The sequence below is a fragment of the Poeciliopsis prolifica genome, unplaced genomic scaffold (genome assembly GCF_027474105.1).
Source record: "Poeciliopsis prolifica strain line A6 unplaced genomic scaffold, Auburn_PproV2 SCAFFOLD005, whole genome shotgun sequence".
Classification (NCBI taxonomy): domain Eukaryota; kingdom Metazoa; phylum Chordata; class Actinopteri; order Cyprinodontiformes; family Poeciliidae; genus Poeciliopsis; species Poeciliopsis prolifica.
The window spans coordinates 5,555,970-5,578,137 of NW_026562380.1; the positions used below are offsets into that span (position 1 = coordinate 5,555,970).

At 38.6% G+C, this 22,168-nt stretch overlaps 1 protein-coding gene across 1 annotated transcript in view; it reads left to right on the forward strand.

Annotated features, from left to right (window-relative positions):
- unc5b (unc-5 netrin receptor B) overlaps nt 1–22,168 on the forward strand; it is a 74,104-nt gene extending 51,936 nt beyond the window's left edge. The window contains 13 exon segments of the mRNA XM_055029582.1: nt 839–1,019; nt 2,330–2,497; nt 4,116–4,280; nt 7,360–7,392; nt 10,437–10,631; nt 11,693–12,055; nt 12,139–12,226; nt 12,480–12,654; nt 12,737–12,976; nt 16,085–16,234; nt 16,748–16,912; nt 16,997–17,175; nt 18,622–22,168. Of these exon segments, the coding sequence (XP_054885557.1) occupies nt 839–1,019; nt 2,330–2,497; nt 4,116–4,280; nt 7,360–7,392; nt 10,437–10,631; nt 11,693–12,055; nt 12,139–12,226; nt 12,480–12,654; nt 12,737–12,976; nt 16,085–16,234; nt 16,748–16,912; nt 16,997–17,175; nt 18,622–18,787 (2,268 nt within the window). The 3' untranslated portion in view covers nt 18,788–22,168.

A 22,168-nucleotide genomic window follows, 5' to 3' on the forward strand; every position in this document is an offset into this window, starting at 1 on the left:
AAACTTACACATATTGTTGAATGAAAGCTAAACTAATGTTTACCTAATGTTTGCTTATATTTTTGTAATTTAATCATGTATTCTGAATGTCCCATAGAAAGCTTATATAGTTCTGTCAAGAGGCAGATGAGACACCAGACTTCACAATGCAATCCAGCTGAAAGCCACTTTCAAAGAAACAAGGACTTCTTTAACTCTTCAGCAGACCACAGGCTCATCACGTCCATTCTACTCCACATTGATGCAGTAATTAATGCAAAACGAGCCTCAACCAAATTTTAACTGCATGTAATATACTGTATCTGGACATACTTTTCAGTAGGTTGACATTTCTTCATCTAAAATCATATATTATTGGTTTTCTGTAATTCGCTAAGAAACTAAAATTGACAAATGTAAACATTAGAGTTCAAATTTTTCAATTAAGTTTATCTAATAAAATCAATTGTAATTGACTTGCACCTGTATGTGGAAAGCAGCAATTTGATCAGAGAGGGGCTTTGAGCTGGGATTTGAGAATCAACACAAACCAACAGACTTTCTATCCTCAGACAGAATGATAAAGTTTCAGAAGTGTTTGATCATCCCCGTGTGTTGTGGAGTCTTAATACCCTGCAGGTTTATCGTGTTTACTGAGCGGCTCTGTGGATGGCATGCTGAGTCATGTTCCTGCATAAACACCTGCTGATTTGTGCAGTTTATCTTAGTGACTTTCAGCTAAAAGTATTAAAGAAATTAAATTAATTATTTCAGTTTTTAACCTTAATATCTGTCTCTTTTAATAACTTGATAAAAGATATCAGTAAGTGATTTTCTTCTTCCTGCGCATCATTTAAAGGTGGACTGGCTGAAGAACGAGGATGTCATTGATCCATCACTGGATTCCAATTTCCTGATCACTATTGATCACGACCTGATCATCAAACAGGCCAGACTCTCAGACACGGCAAACTACACATGTGTGGCGAGAAACGTGGTGGCCAGACGACGGAGCAGCACAGCCACTCTCATTGTTTATGGTAATTTAAGCTGCACCACATGTTTGTCTTCTTCATTCCTCAAACCTCATCTCACTCATTTTTGATTGTTTATCCAAAACTTTGATTCATGGAGTCGAGGAAGATTTGAGGTAATTGTGTCACCATAATCACTCCTGTGTTCCTTGATTTAGCAGTAACATAAAACACTTTTACTTAATTTTATCTATATTTATGTACAGTTGAAATCAGATATTTAGGTACATCTTATCAAAAATAGTGTCTTTCTCTCTGTGTGACATCAAACAGTAACAGTGTTACTTTATTTAGTGGAATCGCCTTTTTAAACAGTATGATTTGGCTCAAATGTTTTGACTTTCCTTTCTCACAATAGTTCGCTGTGATTTTGGCCCTGATAAAAATAAACCTGATTTTGGCAGGTTTATCAGTTAAAACTCACAATGTTTTTTACAACCATCAGGGCTTTCTGATGGTCACTTGACAAAATATTGACTTTGTCATTTTTAAGTAATTTTGTAACTAATCTGGCGGGATTATTAGTGTCACTGTCTTCTCTGAGGAACCATTTACATCTTTTTGTAACGCTACCTATTTGGTGTAATGCACCAGTCCCTCCTACTGCAAAACATGATGCTGCCACCTCCATACATTACAGTTGGAAAGGTATTTTTAGGCTTCCAAGCTTCCCACTGTTTCCCCCCAAATATAACAGTAGCTGTGTTTCCATTATAAATGTGCGCAAAACTTTGTTGATATTCCACTGCTGTTGAAAAACACAATTTTACGATTGCGCTGTTTTCATTAAATAGGAAACACAATTAAAATCACATGTGTTAAAGTGAAAAGCCATTAAAAAAACATGCTGTGGTCCTCTGACTATTTCTTGTTGTCTTCTTCTTGTTGCAGTGACAACATCCAATTATTGATCATGTGACTCCTATGTTGCAAAAAAAAGTATTTCCATTGCAGTTTTGCGAAATAAACCAATTTCGGTACAGCCATGACACCACCTCATCCTATCTCTGAAACTTTCAATTGAAAAATGGGAGTTTTTCCAAAATTGTCATGTTTCCACTACCCCAATATATTTTCAAAATATCAAATTACACAATCATATGATCAATGGAAATGCAGCTACTGATTTTTATGACCAAACACTTTATCATTAGATCACAAGACATGTCTTTAAAAATGAAGGTCTTTGTCCCTGAGTGCACCTGTAAACTATAATCTGGCTTTTTTAATGTTGCTTTTGGAGTAATAGGCTTCTTCCTCATAAACATAAAGCAGGAAAACTGAGAGGTTTTGCTGATTGTGTGTCTCTGTGTCAGTTAGCGGAGGTTGGTCTTCTTGGACTGAATGGTCTGAGTGTAACGCTCGGTGTGGGCGTGGCTGGCAACGTCGTACACGCAGCTGCACCAATCCGGCCCCTCTGAACGGAGGAATCTTCTGTGAGGGCCCGCCGGTGCAGAGAGTAACTTGCACCACACTGTGCCCAGGTAAAGAAGAAACCTTTCCAAACTTTTATGTGCTAAAGCTTCAAAAGGCTTCTTACTCAAAACTGTAACTGCTAGAAGAAGGAATACAGTCATTTACCATTATGATCATCTTTACTTTGCTGTATGTCGAAGCGCCTTCACACTATGGTTCCCATACACTGTTTAAAAGCATTGAATCAGCTGAGAAAAACTTCCAGGGGCTTCCAGACTCATCTCTGTATTCTGTTGTCTGTGCAGTTTCTTTTCAATGAAAAGCTGAATTCATTTAAAAAGTGTGGCATAAAGACCCAACTTATTCGTTATTTTTGCAGTTTGACGTATGGAAGTTCGCTGATTCTGTGAAATGCTGAATAGCTCAAATTTTGTTGAGAGGTAAAAGATAATGCAGATAATATTTAAAACATTATTTTCTGTAAAGGAAGGAAATTATCATGTTAGGTGTTTATAACTTTAAAACTTCTGGAAAAGTTTTTTGTGCTGCTGTGCAAGGAGTTAAAATGTGGAATGTTTTGTGGAGAAGAAGCAATGTTCACTTGAAAAATTGTTTAAGATGAGTAAATAATTCAGTCTTTATCAAATTCAAAGAAGAGAAACATACATTTTAATGTATTGAATGATTTGTCACCAGATTTTATAGTTAATATTTCAGTAATATGTTTAGTTTTCTATTGTTTAAATCTTTGAAATATCATTTACAAGAGAGACCTAAATTTATAAAACAAGCCAAATTACAAACACAACAACAAAATAAGCAATTGAAAGAAAAAAAAGACATTTTGACTCCATTAAATAAGCTAATAAAATATGAATTGAAAATGAGTGGCATATTTCACAACAATGAGCCACTCAGACTGCAATCATAACTAAAAATCTTAGAATAATAATATCAAAAATGTTATGATGAGAAAACTATCCTAAAATATTGTATTTATATACATAATGAGATGATGAAATATATTGTAAATACCATTTAATTAACATTAAATCCTGCTTTTGACCTAATGAGATAACTGACACAATGAAACCGTTCAAATGAAAAATAAAACTTAAAAGAATATAGTAAAACTGCTATCATGACAAGAACATGCTTGTGATCTTGTTATCTGAAAACACTGAAACCAAAAAAAATGTATTCTTACAAAACAAGATAATACATTTGCTGTCATTACAAAAAAAAGGTCTGAATTGTTATATCTTCATATAGTGGGTATTGAAACTTGTCTTGGCAATAAAGCTCAGGTTTTGGTTATCTCAAGTTGATAGTATTAACAACTCCTATTCAGATAAGAAAATAAAAATATATATATTAATCCACTGGCACATGCACATGTGCAATATTTTGTTTTTCAGTGCAAATTTTTAGAGCTTTTAATACTCTAATCCACAAACATCATCATAACATTGAAACCAAATCACACTTTTTTTATGTTTGCGTGTTTAAAATGATTTGAAAGTCTGTATGAATGTATAAGAATCTGGGTGGACTCCAACTCAGCAAACTCATACACTTCCAGGCATTACATTAGATGCCAGAAGAACGTCATGTCCAATCCTCCTCTACCTGGACTAATGGAAATACTGGGCTGTAAAATGACTCACATCTTTGTTGTCCTTCCAGTGGACGGAGGCTGGACAGAGTGGGCAAAGTGGTCCGCCTGTGGGACAGAGTGCACCCACTGGCGCAGTCGCGAGTGCCAAGCCCCACCGCCAATAAATGGAGGGAAGCACTGTAGCGGAAGCATGATGGAGAGCAAAAACTGCACTGAGGGCCTTTGTGCAAGAAGTAAGTGGTTTTTCTTTTTAAACTTTCTGGGCTTTTGCATGAATATGGATCAAAATAGAAAGTTCTTGGTGCTAATGCACCAATCTGAATTTTTGGATGATTTTCTAGTCTTGTTTATTGACCTTCCTGCAAAAAAAAAAAAAAAAAAAAAACATTTGAAAGAGCAGTTTCTGTAAGACGAGTTTATACTCTTATGTTACTTCAAAATTCACTCTAAGGAAATATAATTCTGAATGTACAATTGACATGAAATCATAACCAGATCTCAGTAACGACCCATCCAGTCAACAAATACAAATAAATCAGACTCTAGCTGCTGTTTTGTGTAATAAAATTGAGTGACATGAAAAGAAACTCACTGAACTTTATTTACTTTATTTACATTTCTCTTCTAAATGACAGATTCTAGTCACCTTCTGTATGAAGGAACTAGTTGCCTGCATTGCTCAGGTTTGATCTTGACCCATTCTTCCACAAAAACACTCATCCAATAGATTTTTTTTTTCTTTTTTTGAAACCAGACGATAGTTTCTTTGACTTGTGTCAGGGTCAATGTCCCTTGGTTTCATTTTTATCATCCTGGTAGGTCACCACACATTTCTATCATGGTGCCATACAGCCTCAAAAAAACTGCTTATTATTGCATTCAGAGAATTCATTGTTGGTCTCATCTAACCAGACTGTTGGAACTGAGAAATTACAAGAGTTTTGTTTCCTTCAGCAGTGGAGTTTTGCACAGTGAGAAAGCAATGGAGGATGAGTGTATAACTTATGGCTCGCTTTCTTTAAATTAATGGTACCCGCTAATCCCAGGTGTTTCTGACGCTCCCTATAAGTGATTCTCCTTTTCACTCCTTTGTCTGGAATTTTGCAGGAGGCTCCTGGTCATGAGTCTAAACTATTGAAAGTAGTTAACACTGTCACTGATGCCATCAGTGTGTAATAAGGCTGTGAAGGTCTTCCAGGAGCTCACTGGTTTTTCCCGTCGTGAGACGTTCCTTTAGTGACACTTTGGTAATGGGAAACCTTTTTATAGGCAGTATATTGGGACTGAACGCCTGATATTGATTTGCAATAAGGAGCAAAATTGCTTCCTAATTTCTGACAGATTTCAGCTGGTGTGATGTCTTACACAAAATTTAATTTGTGGATATATATATATATATAAACCTGTCACAATACACAATTAACCAATTAATCACATGAGGAATCAAAATGAGCGTGACCATTTCCATCCTGATGATTACTATTTTTTGAAGGGCAATTTTGTGTAAAGAGACATTATGATTCATTTTACTTATGGTATCTGTTGTTTATATTTCACTTGTTTTGTTTTATTTTGGATATTTGAAATATCACTAGTTCTAGTGTAAATATTTCTTTATAAAATTCAGTCTTTCACTGACCAAATTTGCATTTTTATGCAACCATTTAGAAATGGTCTTAACACAACAGTATTATTAATATTTATTGTTGTTACCAACGTCTGGTCAGATTTTCATGTCAAATGCACCTTCAAAAATATGTATTTTTCTAGAAAAGGTGTGGTGTGTTCAGTGGGGTTTTTTTTACCCGATGTATTAAAAAGACTATTTCAGTCAGAGCCATAGGTGTCCATTCCCTGAGAGCATGTTTGGTGCTTCAGGTAGCCGTTCATATGATAACTATAAAAATCTCGCCTGCAGTGATTTCTTTGCTCTTAGTTCAGCGTTTTGTAAAGCAAAGCGCATTTCAAAGCTTTCTTTTTGTAAAAAGCTGTTTTCCAGGGGTGTTAGGCCACTAAAGCGCCAACGTTTCGAGAGATGAAAGCAAGACAGACAGATGATTCACGAGGAAAATGTTTAACTTTATAAAAGGAGAAGACAACCGCTCCAGATCTAAAAAGCTCAACAAAAAAAAGGGAGGAAGTGAAAAAGGAAAGCCGATGCAAGTATGGGCGAAGAGAGCTGATCGAGTGGGAAGTGAGCATGACACGGCCAAGTCGAAAAATTAGCGCAGAGGATAGCATATGAGAGTGAGTCAGACTCACTTGGACACCCAATGTGCTGCCCGTGATGAGCTGGGGAGAATCCAACCGACAGCACATTCTCATCTCACAGTAGCACAACCAAAAAGACAGAGGGATGCATTCAATTCATAGACAAACTTACAAGAAAGTGACAAAACAATAAATCCAACCCAACAGAGAAAGTTCCCTAAAATTGTGAGCATTATTCATTTTGCGAGATGGTACGCACACTCAGAGCAGCTCTCTGCTTCAGATCTGTCAGACAGGCGAGCAAGTCCTGACAGAAAGAGGCTTCTCCACAGCTGATCTGCTCTCATTCTCAGGAGAGAATCAGGAAGAAGGTCTCTGAGGTGGTTTTTACTTAATGCGAACACACAAACTGATCTGTAAATGTGTAACATGGCAGGATGCAGGTGACATCTTGATTTCCCCTGCATGTTTAAATTATTATTCTGCGGGTCACAAGCTGCTCTGATGAAATTCACACGATCAAATCACCGGCGCTCGGTCCCACATTTCCCCCTTGTCATAAATGTACAATGCTGTGAGACATCTCCACCCGTTGCGCTCATTACATCCCTGCTAGATTCTAATTGCTATTGGACGAAAGACGAACTCCAGGAAACCATTTGGTGCTTTGATGATGCTACAGAGGGAAAGTTATTTGATTTGAGGTCTGCTAAGTGACACAATCCTGAAAGATGGGTTTGATATTCTTCCGACTGTTCAGTTATGATTCACGGTGGAAGTTACTGCTCCCATTGGGACAGATGTTGAGTTTTTTTTTTTTTTTTTTTTGTGGGATGAAGGTTATAATTTACCCTGCGGGGGATAGAGAGTGGTCTGCTTAGATCCATAGTGCCTCTGACTTTGTAGCACACAAATACGAAAGTCATTTTAAAATCATTATTACTTTTTTTTGCTCATAAATGAGGTTTTCCTCATTTCATAATTTTCTGTTGCATTAAATTATTGCTTCTTTCATTTGCATAACTAGTTCATCCCTTTTTATGATTTTGTTCCCATTTCCTTACGTTCTGTTTTTGTTTCTTTTTTCTCTCGTTCTAACAGATAAAAAGGTCTCAATAGAACATGCGAGCCATCGTAAGTCCACCTTCCACACAAATTTTCTTTCCACTCTGTTTGTCTTCATCTCCTTTACATGTTTGACCGAACGTGTGTTCAGACACGTTGGGAATCTGAACGCGTGTGTCAGCATATTCTGCGTTTTGTGTCGTCTTTCTGTCCGGAAGAAAAGTTTGATCTTGTTTAGTCTTTTTGAAGCAGGTGTTCTACAGTCTGGAAGCTTTTAGGCAAGTTTCATTCAGGAATTTTCCAGGCGTGAAAAAGAATGGGAAAAGGAAATTGAGAATGGAGAAATGTTTGTTTCAAGATTTTATTTTGCATCTTGTTCCATGTTCATCCATTCATTTGTTTACTCATCCATCCACCCACCCATCCACATTCCATTTTTTGTATAATTAAGTTTTAACTACTATAAAAGCATTGAAACCTCTGGAATTATCTAAGTCAGTAAAACGTGAACCCTGTTGAAAGGTTGACCTGAAGGTAATCACGTTTCCCTCCTTTACTCTCACACAACGCTCAGAGTATTTTCTGGCATTAAAACATTTGATTTCTCAGTTGATCTGTGACTTGGTTTACATTTGTTCTGATGGTAACTCCTCTGGCTTAATGCGATGTGGACTAAGGGGAGAGTAGCTGCAGCAACGCACCTAATTCGCTATTGTTCCATTTCTTGTAATAAGTGTGGACGGCTGTCGGATTCGGTTGAGTCGCGCCACGTGAGCAACGGGGCTCCCTTCTGCCAGCTCGCCTGCCTCCGGCTTTCTTCTTCTCCTGCTGAAGAGTCTTTGGCTATGCTTATCTCCCCTCCTCAACACACGTACAATGCCTCTCCACAAATCACAACCTTATCTTCTTCCTTCCTGTCCTTTTGCCAAATTGCTTCTCATCTAGCCCTCTCATCCAGCCTGTCTTATGTCTTCTTGTTTTGTTTTTTTTTCTGTTTCTTATTTTTTTCTCCCGCCAACTTTGCTCCTTGTCTTCTTGACTCCTCTCGGCTGTGGTGTGACTGGCTCACGTGCGTCTGGTTCTGCCAGAGTTCGGGAGTCTGGGCTAAGCAGGCGGTGCACAGCCCACTGACCAGTCAAAACCAATCACCCAGCAGGGGAGGCTGAGTGAGCTCAACGGGGTGCAGGTGAAGTTTGGGCCAAATAACCCCCCACAGCCGACCTCTGTTCGTGATTATTTTTAGGATGAGATGCGTCTCTTCTCGGTAGAAGGAGGCTGTTAATTAATGAGGTGATCTCTATTAACCCTTTTCTTTAATCTGAACACGGGGTGCATTTTAACAGTCAGCATGTTGTGAAGAAATGCATGAGACATTGTAGCGTGTCTGTGCAAAAATCTATAGCTGTTTGCAAATGTGCTTCTACTCACAGTCACACTTACAGTCAACATCAGAACATTTTATTCAGATTTTATGTTATAAAACAGCACAAAACAGATCTTTCTAGTTATGTGCTAGAAACAACAGGTCTCTCTGGAGGACAACAACAGCTCTTTCCAGTTATTTGACCAGTAGCAATCTGAAAAGTGTGGCATGGATTTGAATTTAGCCGCCCTGCACACTCGTGGCCCACTGGGGACACATTTTGGCTTCAAAATATGATCTTTTGGGTCGTTGGAAAAGACTGTTGTTGTAAGCAAGTTGTGCCGAAAGGAGCTGGCCTGTCACCGCATGTATTAAAATCTAAAATACAATCTCACTGCTAAACATTCTGCAGCAGCGGAGACGTCCGCAATGCTAATATCAGGGTCCAGAGTCCTCATTTCTAAAGAAAGGTTTTTAAAGAAGTAACATGAGGTTCCTAAAAAACCTGAAAACTGATTGTGTATAATCACACTTTGCACTAATCTGATGGTTGAGTAATCCGTATAACAAATTAAAAACATTTTGTTATTGTTGACCTCACCTGTCTGTTTATTCAATAATTTAGCAATATTTTTTTTAACTGTCGATGTCTGGTTTCTGATTAGAATGTGATAAATTATGTTTAATAAATTACAGACCCTCCAAATAAACGCTAGTTTTGATCTAAATAAAATTTTTAAAGGTCTCTGTGGCGTTTTTTATGAATTGTTCATAAAGTGACAAAGACAGACAGGAAATGTGGACATAGAGAGAAAGGTTGAGAATGACGCACAGCAACAGTTTGGCCAGCTGAAGTCAAACCAAAGACTGGTGCTCAGGGTATTTCAGCCCATGTGGTTTACGCTCGGAGCATTCTGCCACCGGCCTGCACTGAGGACTGTTGATATCATCTGCAATCTGTTGTATTGTAAAATGTTTGGAGGCAGTCAGATTGAGATAGTGATGAGCAGAGATCGCTGCTGTCTGCTGGGGGCACAAGGAGCGATTTCAGCAACTGTTTAACTGCCCTGCACACTGACTGACTCTCCTCGTAAAGAAGTGTGAAAGACTTTCAGAGCAATCCATTATTTTACGTGAATTCAGAGGCAAAAAGTTATATGGTAGAAAATGGTTGCTAACAAAATCACAGGTGGCGCAATAACTGGCTCTCTTATTTTTTTTTCTGTGAAATAAATGCAGCCGAAACTTTTATTTATTTATATCATTCTATTATAACTTGGTTAGAGTGTTTATGAATTTTTCATTTGTAGCCGCTGACTTCATCTTTACATTATTATTTTTTGGTTAATAATTGGATAATCAAATTCTCTTTGAAGAATTTGAATCAAGAGAAACTAAAATTTTTCCACTTTAGGAATTCTAGGTAGAACAGACAAAGAAGGTTTTTCATCTGAAATGCAAAATGTAGTTGGTTCTCTGAGGGCTTGTTCTCTTAGCAAATGGCAAGCTTTAGTCTTTAGCATTTTATGCTCCAGTTAACGATTATCTGATCATTAAATTAATTGACTTCAGTAATCAATTAATTATTTCAGCCCTGTTTACTTTATGAAGGCTAATATTTTCTTCAGAGTCATTGTGTAGTTTCAGCAGGAACTCGAATAACTTGCTTTTTTTAGCAGTATGTAGATAACAACATGATTTATCTCCGTCCTTGTTGTTTCATCTTACGCTGTCTGCCTTTTTCCTGCAGCGTTGTCTCCTGGTATGGGTGTAGCGGTGTACACAGGCCTGGTGGTAGCCTTGCTGCTGACGGTGGTCATGGCTCTTGGTGTGGGTGTGCTGGCGTATCGCCGCCGATGTCGCCATCTCCACGGAGACATCACAGATTCTTCATCTGCTCTTACTGCAGCGTTTCATCCCGGCAACTACAAGCCTCCCAGGCAGGGTGAGTTTGCACACATTGCATCCATACAGTGGCATGGAGAAGTATTCACACACACACATATTTTTTCACATTTCAATTGTATTTTCAATATATCTTGTGGGGGTTTTTTTGTTGTTATTTTTTTATTAAAAAATTGCTCTGTGGAAGGAGAATGATGCATCATTTAAAAACTTAAAGAAAACATACAAATCTGAAAAGTGTGGTATGTTTGTTTTTTTGCTCCTTTGCAGAACCACTACAGTTGCAGGTTGTTTGGAGTATTCCTCTTACAGCCTTGTATATATGCAGATTTAGAAAAACGGCTCATTGATTAAATTCTTAATGATGCTTCTGGTGGTAGTTCATTTTGATGAATCTTATTGAGGAGCATCAAAGATTTTACTTTACGAGCAAAAAAACTTTGTTTCTACTTTTTAGAAAATTGTTTTCTTGTATTTCCATTAGGGTGTTTAAAAACATACGCACTAGATTTTCTTTGACAAAATAATTACTATTCCTTTGCAAAATGTATGGCTTTGCGTGACAAACACCACATTTGAGCTACAGTTTTAAAAGAAATATCAGAAAGAACGTGGTGTTGCATAATAACATTTAGTTCCTTGAACTTGAACACTGTTAAATAAATAAAACTCCAAAGATATTCACTGAAATTTTGTGTTTTAATGTGACAATATCTGACGTTAAAGGAGTATTAATACTTCTGAAAGGCACTTAGTGAACTTTTTGGTTTTGAACATTATGGATGTAACTTTCTATATTTTTCTTGCTATTTTTTAATAAGAAGCACCTCTTATATTTCACCATCGCATTACTATATATAATCCTGCTATGAATCAGCTCCCATGTACCATTACCTCCTCTCAGTCAAGTCTCGATCCCTTTCTTAATGCATCACATTTTTCACACTTTAAGCATTTATCAGAGTGTCTTTTCTCTTGCTCTGGCTTTCAAATATTAATTAGCAACATTAATCCATTTTATTCGCCCCACTTTGAGCGCTCTCAGCCCCGCCTTTGTCGTTTCCAGTCCTAAAAGCCCCATTTTTACCCCTATGTTTGCAGATAATCCTCTGCACCCCTCGGCTCCTCCAGATCTGACAGCAACAGCTGGTGCTTTCCGTGGACCGCTCTTCTCCCTGCCTCAGGGCATCAACGACAGTCCGCACAAAATCCCCATGACCACCTCCCCCCTGCTGGACCCGCTCCCCAGTCTCAAAATCAAGGTGTACAACTCATCCACTCTGTCGTCATTGGAGCTCCCGGCTGACATGGGTATTAGCGATGGCGAGATCCTGAGCCTGAAGTCGGTGGGCAATGTGGGCCGAGACCGAGAGTTTTACAGTCACACGCTGTCCAGAGAGCCGGGACTCAGCACCAGCGCCACACTGGGGCATCTGGGCGGACGGCTTACCATCCCCAACACGGGTAAAACTCCTTCCAAGAAAGAATAGCCAATGTCAGGCGATGTTGATTACAGATTAAACAAGTCGACACGTCTTCTCCCAAAGGTGTGAGTCTGCTGGTCCCGCCTGGCACAATCCCTCAGGGGAAGTTCTACGAGATGTACCTCATTATTAACAAGTGGGACAAAACAACGTGAGTGCCCTTCATCTTTATTCCTTTTCTCCCCATCCTCCTTCAGCAGCCGCAGGGCAGCGTAGACCTTTCTCTCACCTCAATCAGTAACTTCTCCAATGCAAGGCTTGCTGCCGTGAAATAAAAAGTCTTTTTGGAGCCTTTTTTTCTGGGGTCAGAAATTTGAGCGAATTCCAAGCTGTTGAGGCAATTAGCTTTTAATAAATGAAGTGTTGCAATTCATTGCAAACATGTATGTGTTGGGGGTTTGCAGGTTACCCTCAGAGGGGAGCCAGACTGTGCTAAGTCCCGTGGTGAGCTGTGGTCCATCAAGTATGCTGCTCAACCGGCCTGTTGTCCTGACGCTTCCCCACTGCGCTCAGCTGGACACGCCTACGCCCGACTGGACCCTCACGCTCAAAACGCAAACGCACCAGGGAGCATGGGAGGTAAGTCATCCCTAAGCTGTTTTTAGATCTTTCAAAGATCTCGTTGCTTACAATTAAGTCAAATTTCACTCTTCGTTTCCAGGAGGTGCTGACGGTCGGGGAGGAGACTTTGTCATCTCCTTGCTACCTGCAGTTGGAGGAGGAATCCTGCCATGTCCTCATGGAGCAGCTGGGAACATATGGCCTGGTGGGCCAGTCCTGCCCTCCACGGCCGGCCTGCAAGCGCCTGCAGCTGGCTCTGTTCGCTCCCCGCGCGCCATGCCTCTCCCTGGACTACAGCCTGCGCATCTACTGCATCCACGACACGCCATACGCTCTCAAGGTGCTGCTCTGACATTCCCATTCTGCTCTCCACAGTATATGAAAGCTCTGCAGGCCTCATTTACCTTAGTACTTATTGCCTTGAAGAAAATATAAAATGTTTTATAGATTAAAGGGAATAAAGAACCTTTTGTGTGCATCCTGTTAGATCTAAAGAAAATGATTGTACCTCAAGTCAAAATGTTAGTGGTGCTGAAGGTCTGGAGTTGCTCTGCTGCCTCAGGACCTGGATGACTTGCTGTAATCGATGGAAGCGTCATTCCGCTCTCTGAAGGAGAACCTCTGGGCATCACTTTGTGAGCTCAAGCACATTAGGGTTATTAGTATGATTGATTAAATGGGAAAAAGAAATAACAAAGGCACTATTATAAGCTGACCTTTCAAAACTGTGTGATTATAATTTTTTGAATTCCCTTGATTGTTAAAAGTGCTTTTAAATGGGCATATAAAACATGAAGAGACTGTTTTACTCCATGGCGGCTGCTTTGTAGCTATATCCTGTCTGTGATTACTGGAGCCGGTTTGCATTCAAGACTTAAATTAGGTGATGAGTTCAAAACCATTGTAAAGGTCTACTTTCAGAATATCTAATTGCTTTCATGGCTCACATTTCTGGTGTTATTGTCTCCTGCACTGTGTCTCTAATGAACTCCACGTCAGATGAAATCTCTGTCTGCATGATCTCATCTGTACTGCTTCACTAACTCGGCTTCTCTGTGTTTGAGAAAATCCTTCTAACCTTTTATTTTCCTCTCTGCTGAAGCCTTCTGAAAGCCTGTCTCACCAGTCCTGGCTGTTTGCATCCAAGATGCTCTTTCAGTAACTTTTATCTGCTGAAAGCTTTTTTCTAAGCCACATGGGACGCTTAAAATTAATGTTCAGGTTTGACTGTCTGTAAAACAGGTAAAGTTGCGCTAATGTTTCTTCATAGACCTCTAATGGTTTCTTCATGGAGAATATACATATATATGTTTATAAAAGTGGATTAAAACAAACGCAGTCATGAACATTGTGACATTTTTTTAATCAATAAATAAAATAAACCACTTTGAGATTGAAATGCACATAAAGAAAACCATTAATTTATTGTTACCTTTGGAATGTAGGTAAGATAATCATTCATAGAGCACGGGTTAGAAAAGAGAAAGAAAAAGAAAATCAAAACTCACACATTCAATTATTTTGAATAATGTTTGGTGAAGTGATCATCAATTACTTACAGTTACAATTATAAAACATACACTACATTCAAATTCAGTTAATCTTTCATTCCTAATAATCAAGTCACATGGAGCCGTTTATATTGATCCACATTGAAAGTGAACGACTTCCTTCTAACAAGAAGAAACATTTAGTACAGTCAGGTTTAATGATAATCTGCCCCTACTGGCTTGAGACGTAAAAAGATCAGAAGGCAGAAAAACACTTGAAAACGGCCCAGAAGTACTTTGTGTGTAAAAGAAAATGTAATAGGTTGAAGGTGTCAGAAGCACCTTAAAACGTTTCATCAAGAAAAAAGACAGAGCTAAACATAGAGGCATAGAAACAGGGACACTTTCTATAGCTCAAAATATTAATCCAGATTCTTGGAGTTTTGAAGTGCAAACTAACACTAAAGCAGCTACTTTTACTATTCGAAATTAATTCATTTTTCTTTCTTTCAAATGTTTCAATAATTTTCCACCCCTTCTAAGAAGCAGTGATTTCTGTTTAGAGGGGGAAAACAAAGCAAATTCTAATAATTAATGTCCACCAATGACTTACATACATACAACAGTATGTATGTCAGAAGAGACAGAAGCACTCAGTAAAGATTACTTTGTAAGATAGAAAAATACAAAGATATCTTTCATAGTTAATGGCACCAAAAGCTTGTCAATAAAGCCATCTAGAATAAAAAGACAGCTAATCACAGAAGCACTGAAGTTCTGTAGATCAAAATACTCATCCAGGTTCTTGGAGTTTTAGAGTCAAACCCAGGAACTCCAGTTCTTGAGGGCTGGTGTTCTGCAAGCTTTAGGTGTGTATGTGGCCCAACACCTGTTTCAAATAGTTTAATCATTTCTTCTGCCAGTTGACAGATTTTGCATGCCAACAATTCAGTGTTTTGAGGCAGGAAAAGATCTACGCAGAACATCGTTCCTCAAGGACTGGAGAAGCCAAAGCGAACACAAAGTTAATAGTATCAGTTGAATCCATACAGAAAAGAGGCAGCTAAGGAAGAGAAGGAAAATTGTTGGTGCAATTAATTGCACCAACAATTGCAAATAATGCATAAATGTAGAAAAGCTCCCTCTGCTTAAATAAGGGTAGAAATTTACATTCAAAATATGTTATATAAAATTTACTTTAAAAATCTCAAACAATAAAACAAAAGTCATAAAAGGTCAAAATATTGATGCATGCCTCTGAATAATAATAAAAGCTAATATACCTTATTTCCATAGTGGCTCGTGGCAATAGTGGCACATGGCCTCTGTCAGTCTTTCTCCAGCTATGCATCCAAATTAAATTTCAACACATTAATATTAAACCTTCAAATCCCTCAAGAAACAACAGACCAGCAGAGTAGAAAAATAATTCAAACGTCATTCTAAAAATGAGGAAAACAACAAACTGAAGTCTGAGCAGGTAAATATTCAAATATAGTCAGTTTTCTATAAAACGCTCATTAAAGAAACATGTGATTAAAGTTCGCCTAGCTTTTATACTTCAAAAACAAAATTTTACCAAGTATTTTTGGTCTTTAGTGCAAATATCTCAATACACTCGAAGAAAGGCAAAAAAATAACTTAGTGACTTTTCTGCTTGTTTTATGAAAGTAATTCCTGGAAATTAATGGAAAAAGTATTAGTTCCCCTGACAGATTATTTCACTTATGTAAAGAAACATTTTTCATGATAGAAGTGAGAAAGTTACATTTGCACTAGATATCTACAAAATATAATTAGTAATTTTTTGTTTTACTTTTGCAGCAGTCTGCACTTTCTGTTCCCAAATTCTATAAACTTTGCATTTACATTTAAATGAAAAAAATTTTTAAACTTGATGCATCAAAGTGACAAAGTCAGCATTTTGCTAATTGTGAATGCTTTCTGTCCGTACGCAGGAAGTCCTGGATCTGGAGAGGAGTCTGGGTGGAGTTTTACTAGAAGACCCGAAGCCGCTGTTCTTTAAAGACAGCTACCACAACCTCCGCCTGTCCATCCACGACATTCCTCACAATCACTGGAGGAGCAAACTTCTGGCCAAGTACCAGGTGCTTCACTAAATCCATTCATTTTGGATCATTTCTTCATGGGACAAATAAAGTTCTTTCATTTGATTTCGCAACTAAAAAGTTATTTGTACGTCTAAACAGATTCTTCCTGTACAGAAGAAATAGTTTCTTTTTTGTTAATAAAAAAAAGTCTATAAAAAAAGTTAAGTGCTAATAATTAAAAATTGCACAAAAGCAGAAAGCACTGATTGGAAATTTTGTGCGCAAATATTACATTTGAAGAGTTTTTCTTATCAGAGAAAATATTCTGTGGGGCTTCTTTCAGCGCTGCTGTAAACATTGTGCCTCTCCACTGACTAGATACTGCAGAAATAAGATTACAGTCTGAATCTGTTCACAATAAACAAAGCTGATAGCAGTCCTAATTTATGGGCTTTGTGCGCTTGAAATAAATTGCGAGCAGACAGAAACATATGATCCTTGAATAGAAACCGGATCCTTCTGTGGATGATTCTGCGCTGAAGGTTTTAAACAGGCGTCTTTGCACGACAGGAGATCCCTTTCTATCACATTTGGAGTGGCAGCCAGAGACCTTTACACTGCACCTTCAGTCTGGAGCGAGCCAGCCTGGCCGTGTCGCAGCTCGCCTGCAAGATCTGCGTCCGGCAGGTGGAAGGAGAGGGACAGATATTCCAGCTGCACACAGACATCCAGGAGGTAACGTTTCCGACACAGACCCTCAGCTGCAGTGATGCTCACGTGTTTACACCACAATTAATCTGAACTCCTCTGTCAAAACAGACTCTCCCGCCTCACTCACCACTCCCGTCGGGAAGCACCTGCCTGCCTTCCTCTCAGGTGGGACCTTATGCCTTTCGCCTGCCTGACTCCATCCGACAGAAGATCTGCGCCAGCTTGGATGCGCCCAGCGCTCGAGGGTGCGACTGGAGACTTCTGGCTCGCAGTCTGGGCTTTGACAGGTCAGATCCATCTCACATGTTCGTGTCTGGGTGAGATGGTTTATACATGTTGGATATTTGCTGTCAAGATAAAGTTTCACCAGCAGTATGGAAGGAAGGAAAAGAAATCTGTGTAAAGACTTTTCCATCTCAAAAATGGCATAAAAATCAGAGCAGCAAATTCCCAGAGCTTTGTGTATGAACTACATTTGTGGAAACCATATTTTGTGCAGCTATAAAATTCTCAAACTAAAATAAAGCACACAGTTATTGATGTTAATGAAAAGCCCATTTGACCTGACTTGAGAAGAAAAATTTGCGTGTTTTCAATTCAGAATACAAATGTTTTCAAACAAACAGCATTTCACAAAGAAAGGGCTACAAACTACATTCATTTCCAGTAAAATCTTATGTTGTGCATTCTGTTATGAGAACAGCCTTTGTCAGGACATTAAGCTCTCTGTTCAAAACCATTTTCCTCAACTCTTTAATGTGTTGCAATTTCTCTGATTGGGACTGAAGAGGGGAACAGTTGCAACCTGTGTAAAAAAAAAATAGAGCCAATTTTTGTTCCTCTGATGGATTTGATGAGTGTGTTTGTGCCTGTATGTCTTGAGTGCAATCTGCATTGTAAGAATGGTTTAGAAATTAAATGCATAATGTGTGAAAGATCTGTGAACAACTGGCATTATTTAGTTTTGCTTTAGTAAACTACATGCTCTCAGGTCGAATAAAATGATATTTAATATAAAAATGTCAAGCTGCAGAAATTTATGTCCATCTGTGGTACACTATATAGACTCTGGGCTCCTTTTCCTGTATCAGTGGCTCTGCCTAGCTATTGAAGAAGCCCTGATTGCTTTGATAGGACACATGCAAAGTTCTGTTTGGGAATATCCAATAAATTATTCAAGTAAAAGAGTGTTTAAAACATCTTTAAACTTTGCCAGAGAAACCAAAACATTATAATTTAGTTTTCCCTAAAAAAATACCAACATAAGACGATACAATCCTGAAAAGTTCAGAAGAAAAAAAATTGTAGTTTTTTTCTTCCACTCAATTTTCTGATCCTGGAACAGCCTGTGTTTCTTTCAATGACCTTGTTGTGTTGTCCCCTCCTTGTAGAGTTTTTTTATTGACTGTATTCTGGACAACTGTTATGTTTGCTGTCTTCTCCATTGGTTGTGTTGATCATAATGTAACATTAAAGTTATGTTGCTATTCGGCAACATTCTGACAAGCATATTTTTTACCTGGATATTATAGATGGTCACATTTGAATTTTCACCAACTAAAAAATACACATCTGTGTTTGTACCTACATTTCCAAAGACGAAAGAAATTTCTAAACCTGTGATTTATTTATTTTTTTAAAGATAGAAGAGGAGTTTTAATTGTTACTGTTATGATGTTTTTAGAAATTAAGTTCGCGAGTCTTCTCTCACCGTGTCCTCTCCTCTGTCGCAGGTATTTGAACTACTTTGCCACAAAGCCCAGCCCCACAGGTGTTCTGCTGGACTTATGGGAAGCGTGTCACCAAGGTGACGCAGACCTGGTCTCTCTGGCGACGGCTCTGGAGGAGATGGGCAAAAGTGAAGTGCTGGTTGTCATGACAACAGATGGGGATTGTTGACTGACCAAGACATACGAGACCAAGCGAGACATTTTAGGACTTTTTGTTTCGGGGGGTTTCTTTCCACCGCAGTGATGAAAATGAGAATCCTTGCCTATGGATATGCACACGCTGACACAGATCTTTCATTAGCAGAGCGTTTCAGTTGTACTACCCACTCTTTTGCCGAGTCCTGACCAGCCATTGTAGCTGCATATGAACCATAACCCATCCCCATGTGTGCCGTCCAACTGCCAGCCTGATTCAGCCTCAGCTCTCCAAAGCAATATTGGATTTGCAAGATGGAAAACCATTCTGGGCGTACCAAGTTGAACAAATGCTGCAAAGTCTACCAAGATTGTGATGTAATGTGTTATTAAGTGCTGAAAATTACATTATTCTTACATATTTAATAACATTGTTTTAAATTAAGCTACAGAAATCCATTTAGTCAACACGCGGTTAACTGCTGACATTAGACTATTTCAGTAGCAGATTGGAAGTGCATGATTTAATGATTCAACACCATCTCATCTCATAGTACAGGGTTTTGTTTTCTTCATTCTTATTCAGAGTAGGCTGTGAATGACAGGCTGCACCAACCTGCCTGCGGCCGTACACACACACACACACACGCACGTGCGCACTCCCCAAAATACACACATGGACAAAGTGGTCGTTAATCGACTCTGAAACAGGCAGGCGAAGAATTCTCATCTTATGGACGGATAAGAATCGGATCCTAAAGGTTTTCAGTCATATTGCTTCTGGCTGAAAGGGGGAGGAAAAAAAGGGTCTGCCTCTCCGTAATGGTGGGAGATTAAATTGCAAAGTTTGTTTCAGGATTGGCAGATAACTAGACTGACTCTTTTTATTGTCCCAACAAATGCCACAAAGCCTAGGCATATCGCTCTGACTGACAGGGGTGTTTCTCTTTCATGTTTCCCTGCATTCCTCCATCGCTCTGCTGCGCTCCCTATCTGCCGAGAAAAAACTGAATCATCCCTTAAAAGTTTCCTTTGGGGAACGCTTTTTAATTTATTATCCATATTTGTGGATTTAATTTTTTTTTTTTTTCATTCTTACTGACAGAGTTATCATATAGGACCTGTTTTACCATTTGTGCTTCTTTAGGCTACTGAGCTGCTCTTGATTATTGTATTTTCGTTCTACAGCGAAGTGAATAGATGATTACTGGTAGAAAAAAAACAATAATATTTTTTATTTTGTGCACCGATTCAAAATGTTGACATTTCCAGTGCCTTGCAAAAGTATTGACACCCATCAAATTTTTTCCACATTTGATTGTTTTCAAAAGTTTTAACACACAAAAATTTGTAAAAATGTACCATGCATCTGTGCTCAACCCTCTTTACTCTGATTCTCCTCAATAAAATCCAGCACATTGTTCAAGTCAACCGAAATTTGGCTTTCTAACTAACTGGGAGGCCAGCCAACATGCCCATGTTAACTTAAGAGGAGCTGCACAAATCTTTTCCCCAGGTGGAACAATAAGTTCACAGAAAACCACATTTTATGGATGAGGAACAACTGAAAGGCATTTTTGATAGAAACTTATGAAAAATTTTATTAAAGATTTGTTACAAACCATGTAGCAAACAAGTACAATGAGATTATTTTGGTAAAATATGGAAAGTTGTGTGGCAGAAAATTAATGTTGCACATCCCGCCATCCCCATGATAGAATATGGTGGTGGCAGCACCATTCTATGGGGATGATTTTCTTCAGCATGGCCAGAAAACTGGTCAGACTGGATTGGAAGATGGATCTGTCAGCAACTAACCCTGAACATAACACCAGAGCTGGTTTAGAGTTAAAACTTACTTGTGTGTTAGACTGGCCCAGTCAAAGTCCATACCCAAATCCAAAGATTTTAAAAGAGGTTTTCACAGATGCTCTCTGTTTAACCTAACTCGGCTTTAGCTATTTTGCACAGAAGAGTGGGCAAATATTCCAGTTTGTAGATGTGCAGAGCTGATCGAGACATCCCTCCAAACAATTTATAAAAACCTTTGAAAATTGTATATCCTTTTTGTTATTCTTCACAATAATGTCTATAACACATAATTCCCAATACAATATACTGATGTCTATTGTTTTTACATGACAAAATTGGAGATTGTTCAAGGTGGATGGGTACTTTTGCGAGGCATCATAATATATAGGACCCCTGCTTTGCTGCGACTGAAAAAGAGACGATTATAGAATAAATTAGCCTTACCTGAAATCAATTTGGCAGCAAGGGACCATATATGTTAATTTACTGCAACACAAGCTTAATTATGTCTTGTAAGACATTCTATCCTCCTTTATCTCACAGTGATGGCTTATTGACGATCTTTCTCCTGAGCTGCTTCTCTGTGGTTAAGCTCCTCGAGCCATTTGTATTATCATTATTGATCGATCAGTTATTGTTAGATGAGAAAATGAAATTTCATCCTCCACAGATTTACTTTTTGCCTTTCTGTTTTGTGTCTCCAAGAAAGGAGAAGCAAGTGTTTATAGTTCTAAAAAGACAGAAACCAAAACAGCGCCAGTATCCCTCCTCTTCAGCTGTGAGTCATGCAACTGTTTTGTGTGAATGAAGTGAACGTATGTGAGTAAATGCATTTGTGGGGGCAGATTGGTGTTCACAAACAAAAAAAAAATGGATACATCATGTGGAGTTGTCATTTCTCTCTGTAAGTGCTATGCAAGTACAAAGGAAAAGTGAAGCATTTCCAACTTCTTTTGTTTCCTCCAAGAGTATTTCTATTTTTACAGACCACAGCATTCATAGGGGTTTTTGATTTTTGTATCCTGAAGTGGTCTAATGGTGATTTAGTTTTCTTCTTTTTGAGGAAGGGGGCTGGAGGGTGGGAAAAGATGCTAATCTTGCTCAAAGATTTCTCATCTGGACTGGAAGAGTTGGATCACTCACCTCACCGAGGATGCCATAAATGATGAAAAACAAAAAACAGAGTGGTGCAACGGGCTCAGGACGAGACATGGCTTACATGGGGAGGCCATGCCCTGGAGGTCTTTACCAGACTGTAGTTGGTTCAGTGAGCACCACGGGATGTTTCACTTTTTGCCACTCTTGTTGCAGAAACCTCCTTGCTGATGACTATACAGTGTTTTTTTGCGTACAGATCTCTCTGTGTCTGCTGGATTGTTGGCCATAATCGCTGGAGTTGCTAAAGCTGAACGTGATTGGTCGGCTCACTTGAAGGAGACAAACTCTGCCTTTGTTCAAATATTCAGACATTTTTACAGAAACTCTAAATGGGTTCAGTGACATTATTTTGTCTCTGTGAAGTACCAATTGTAAATACCTGTCTAGCCTTCTTACTTGTAACTAAATATAATTTTTATGCAATAAATTATATTTCTTAGATTAA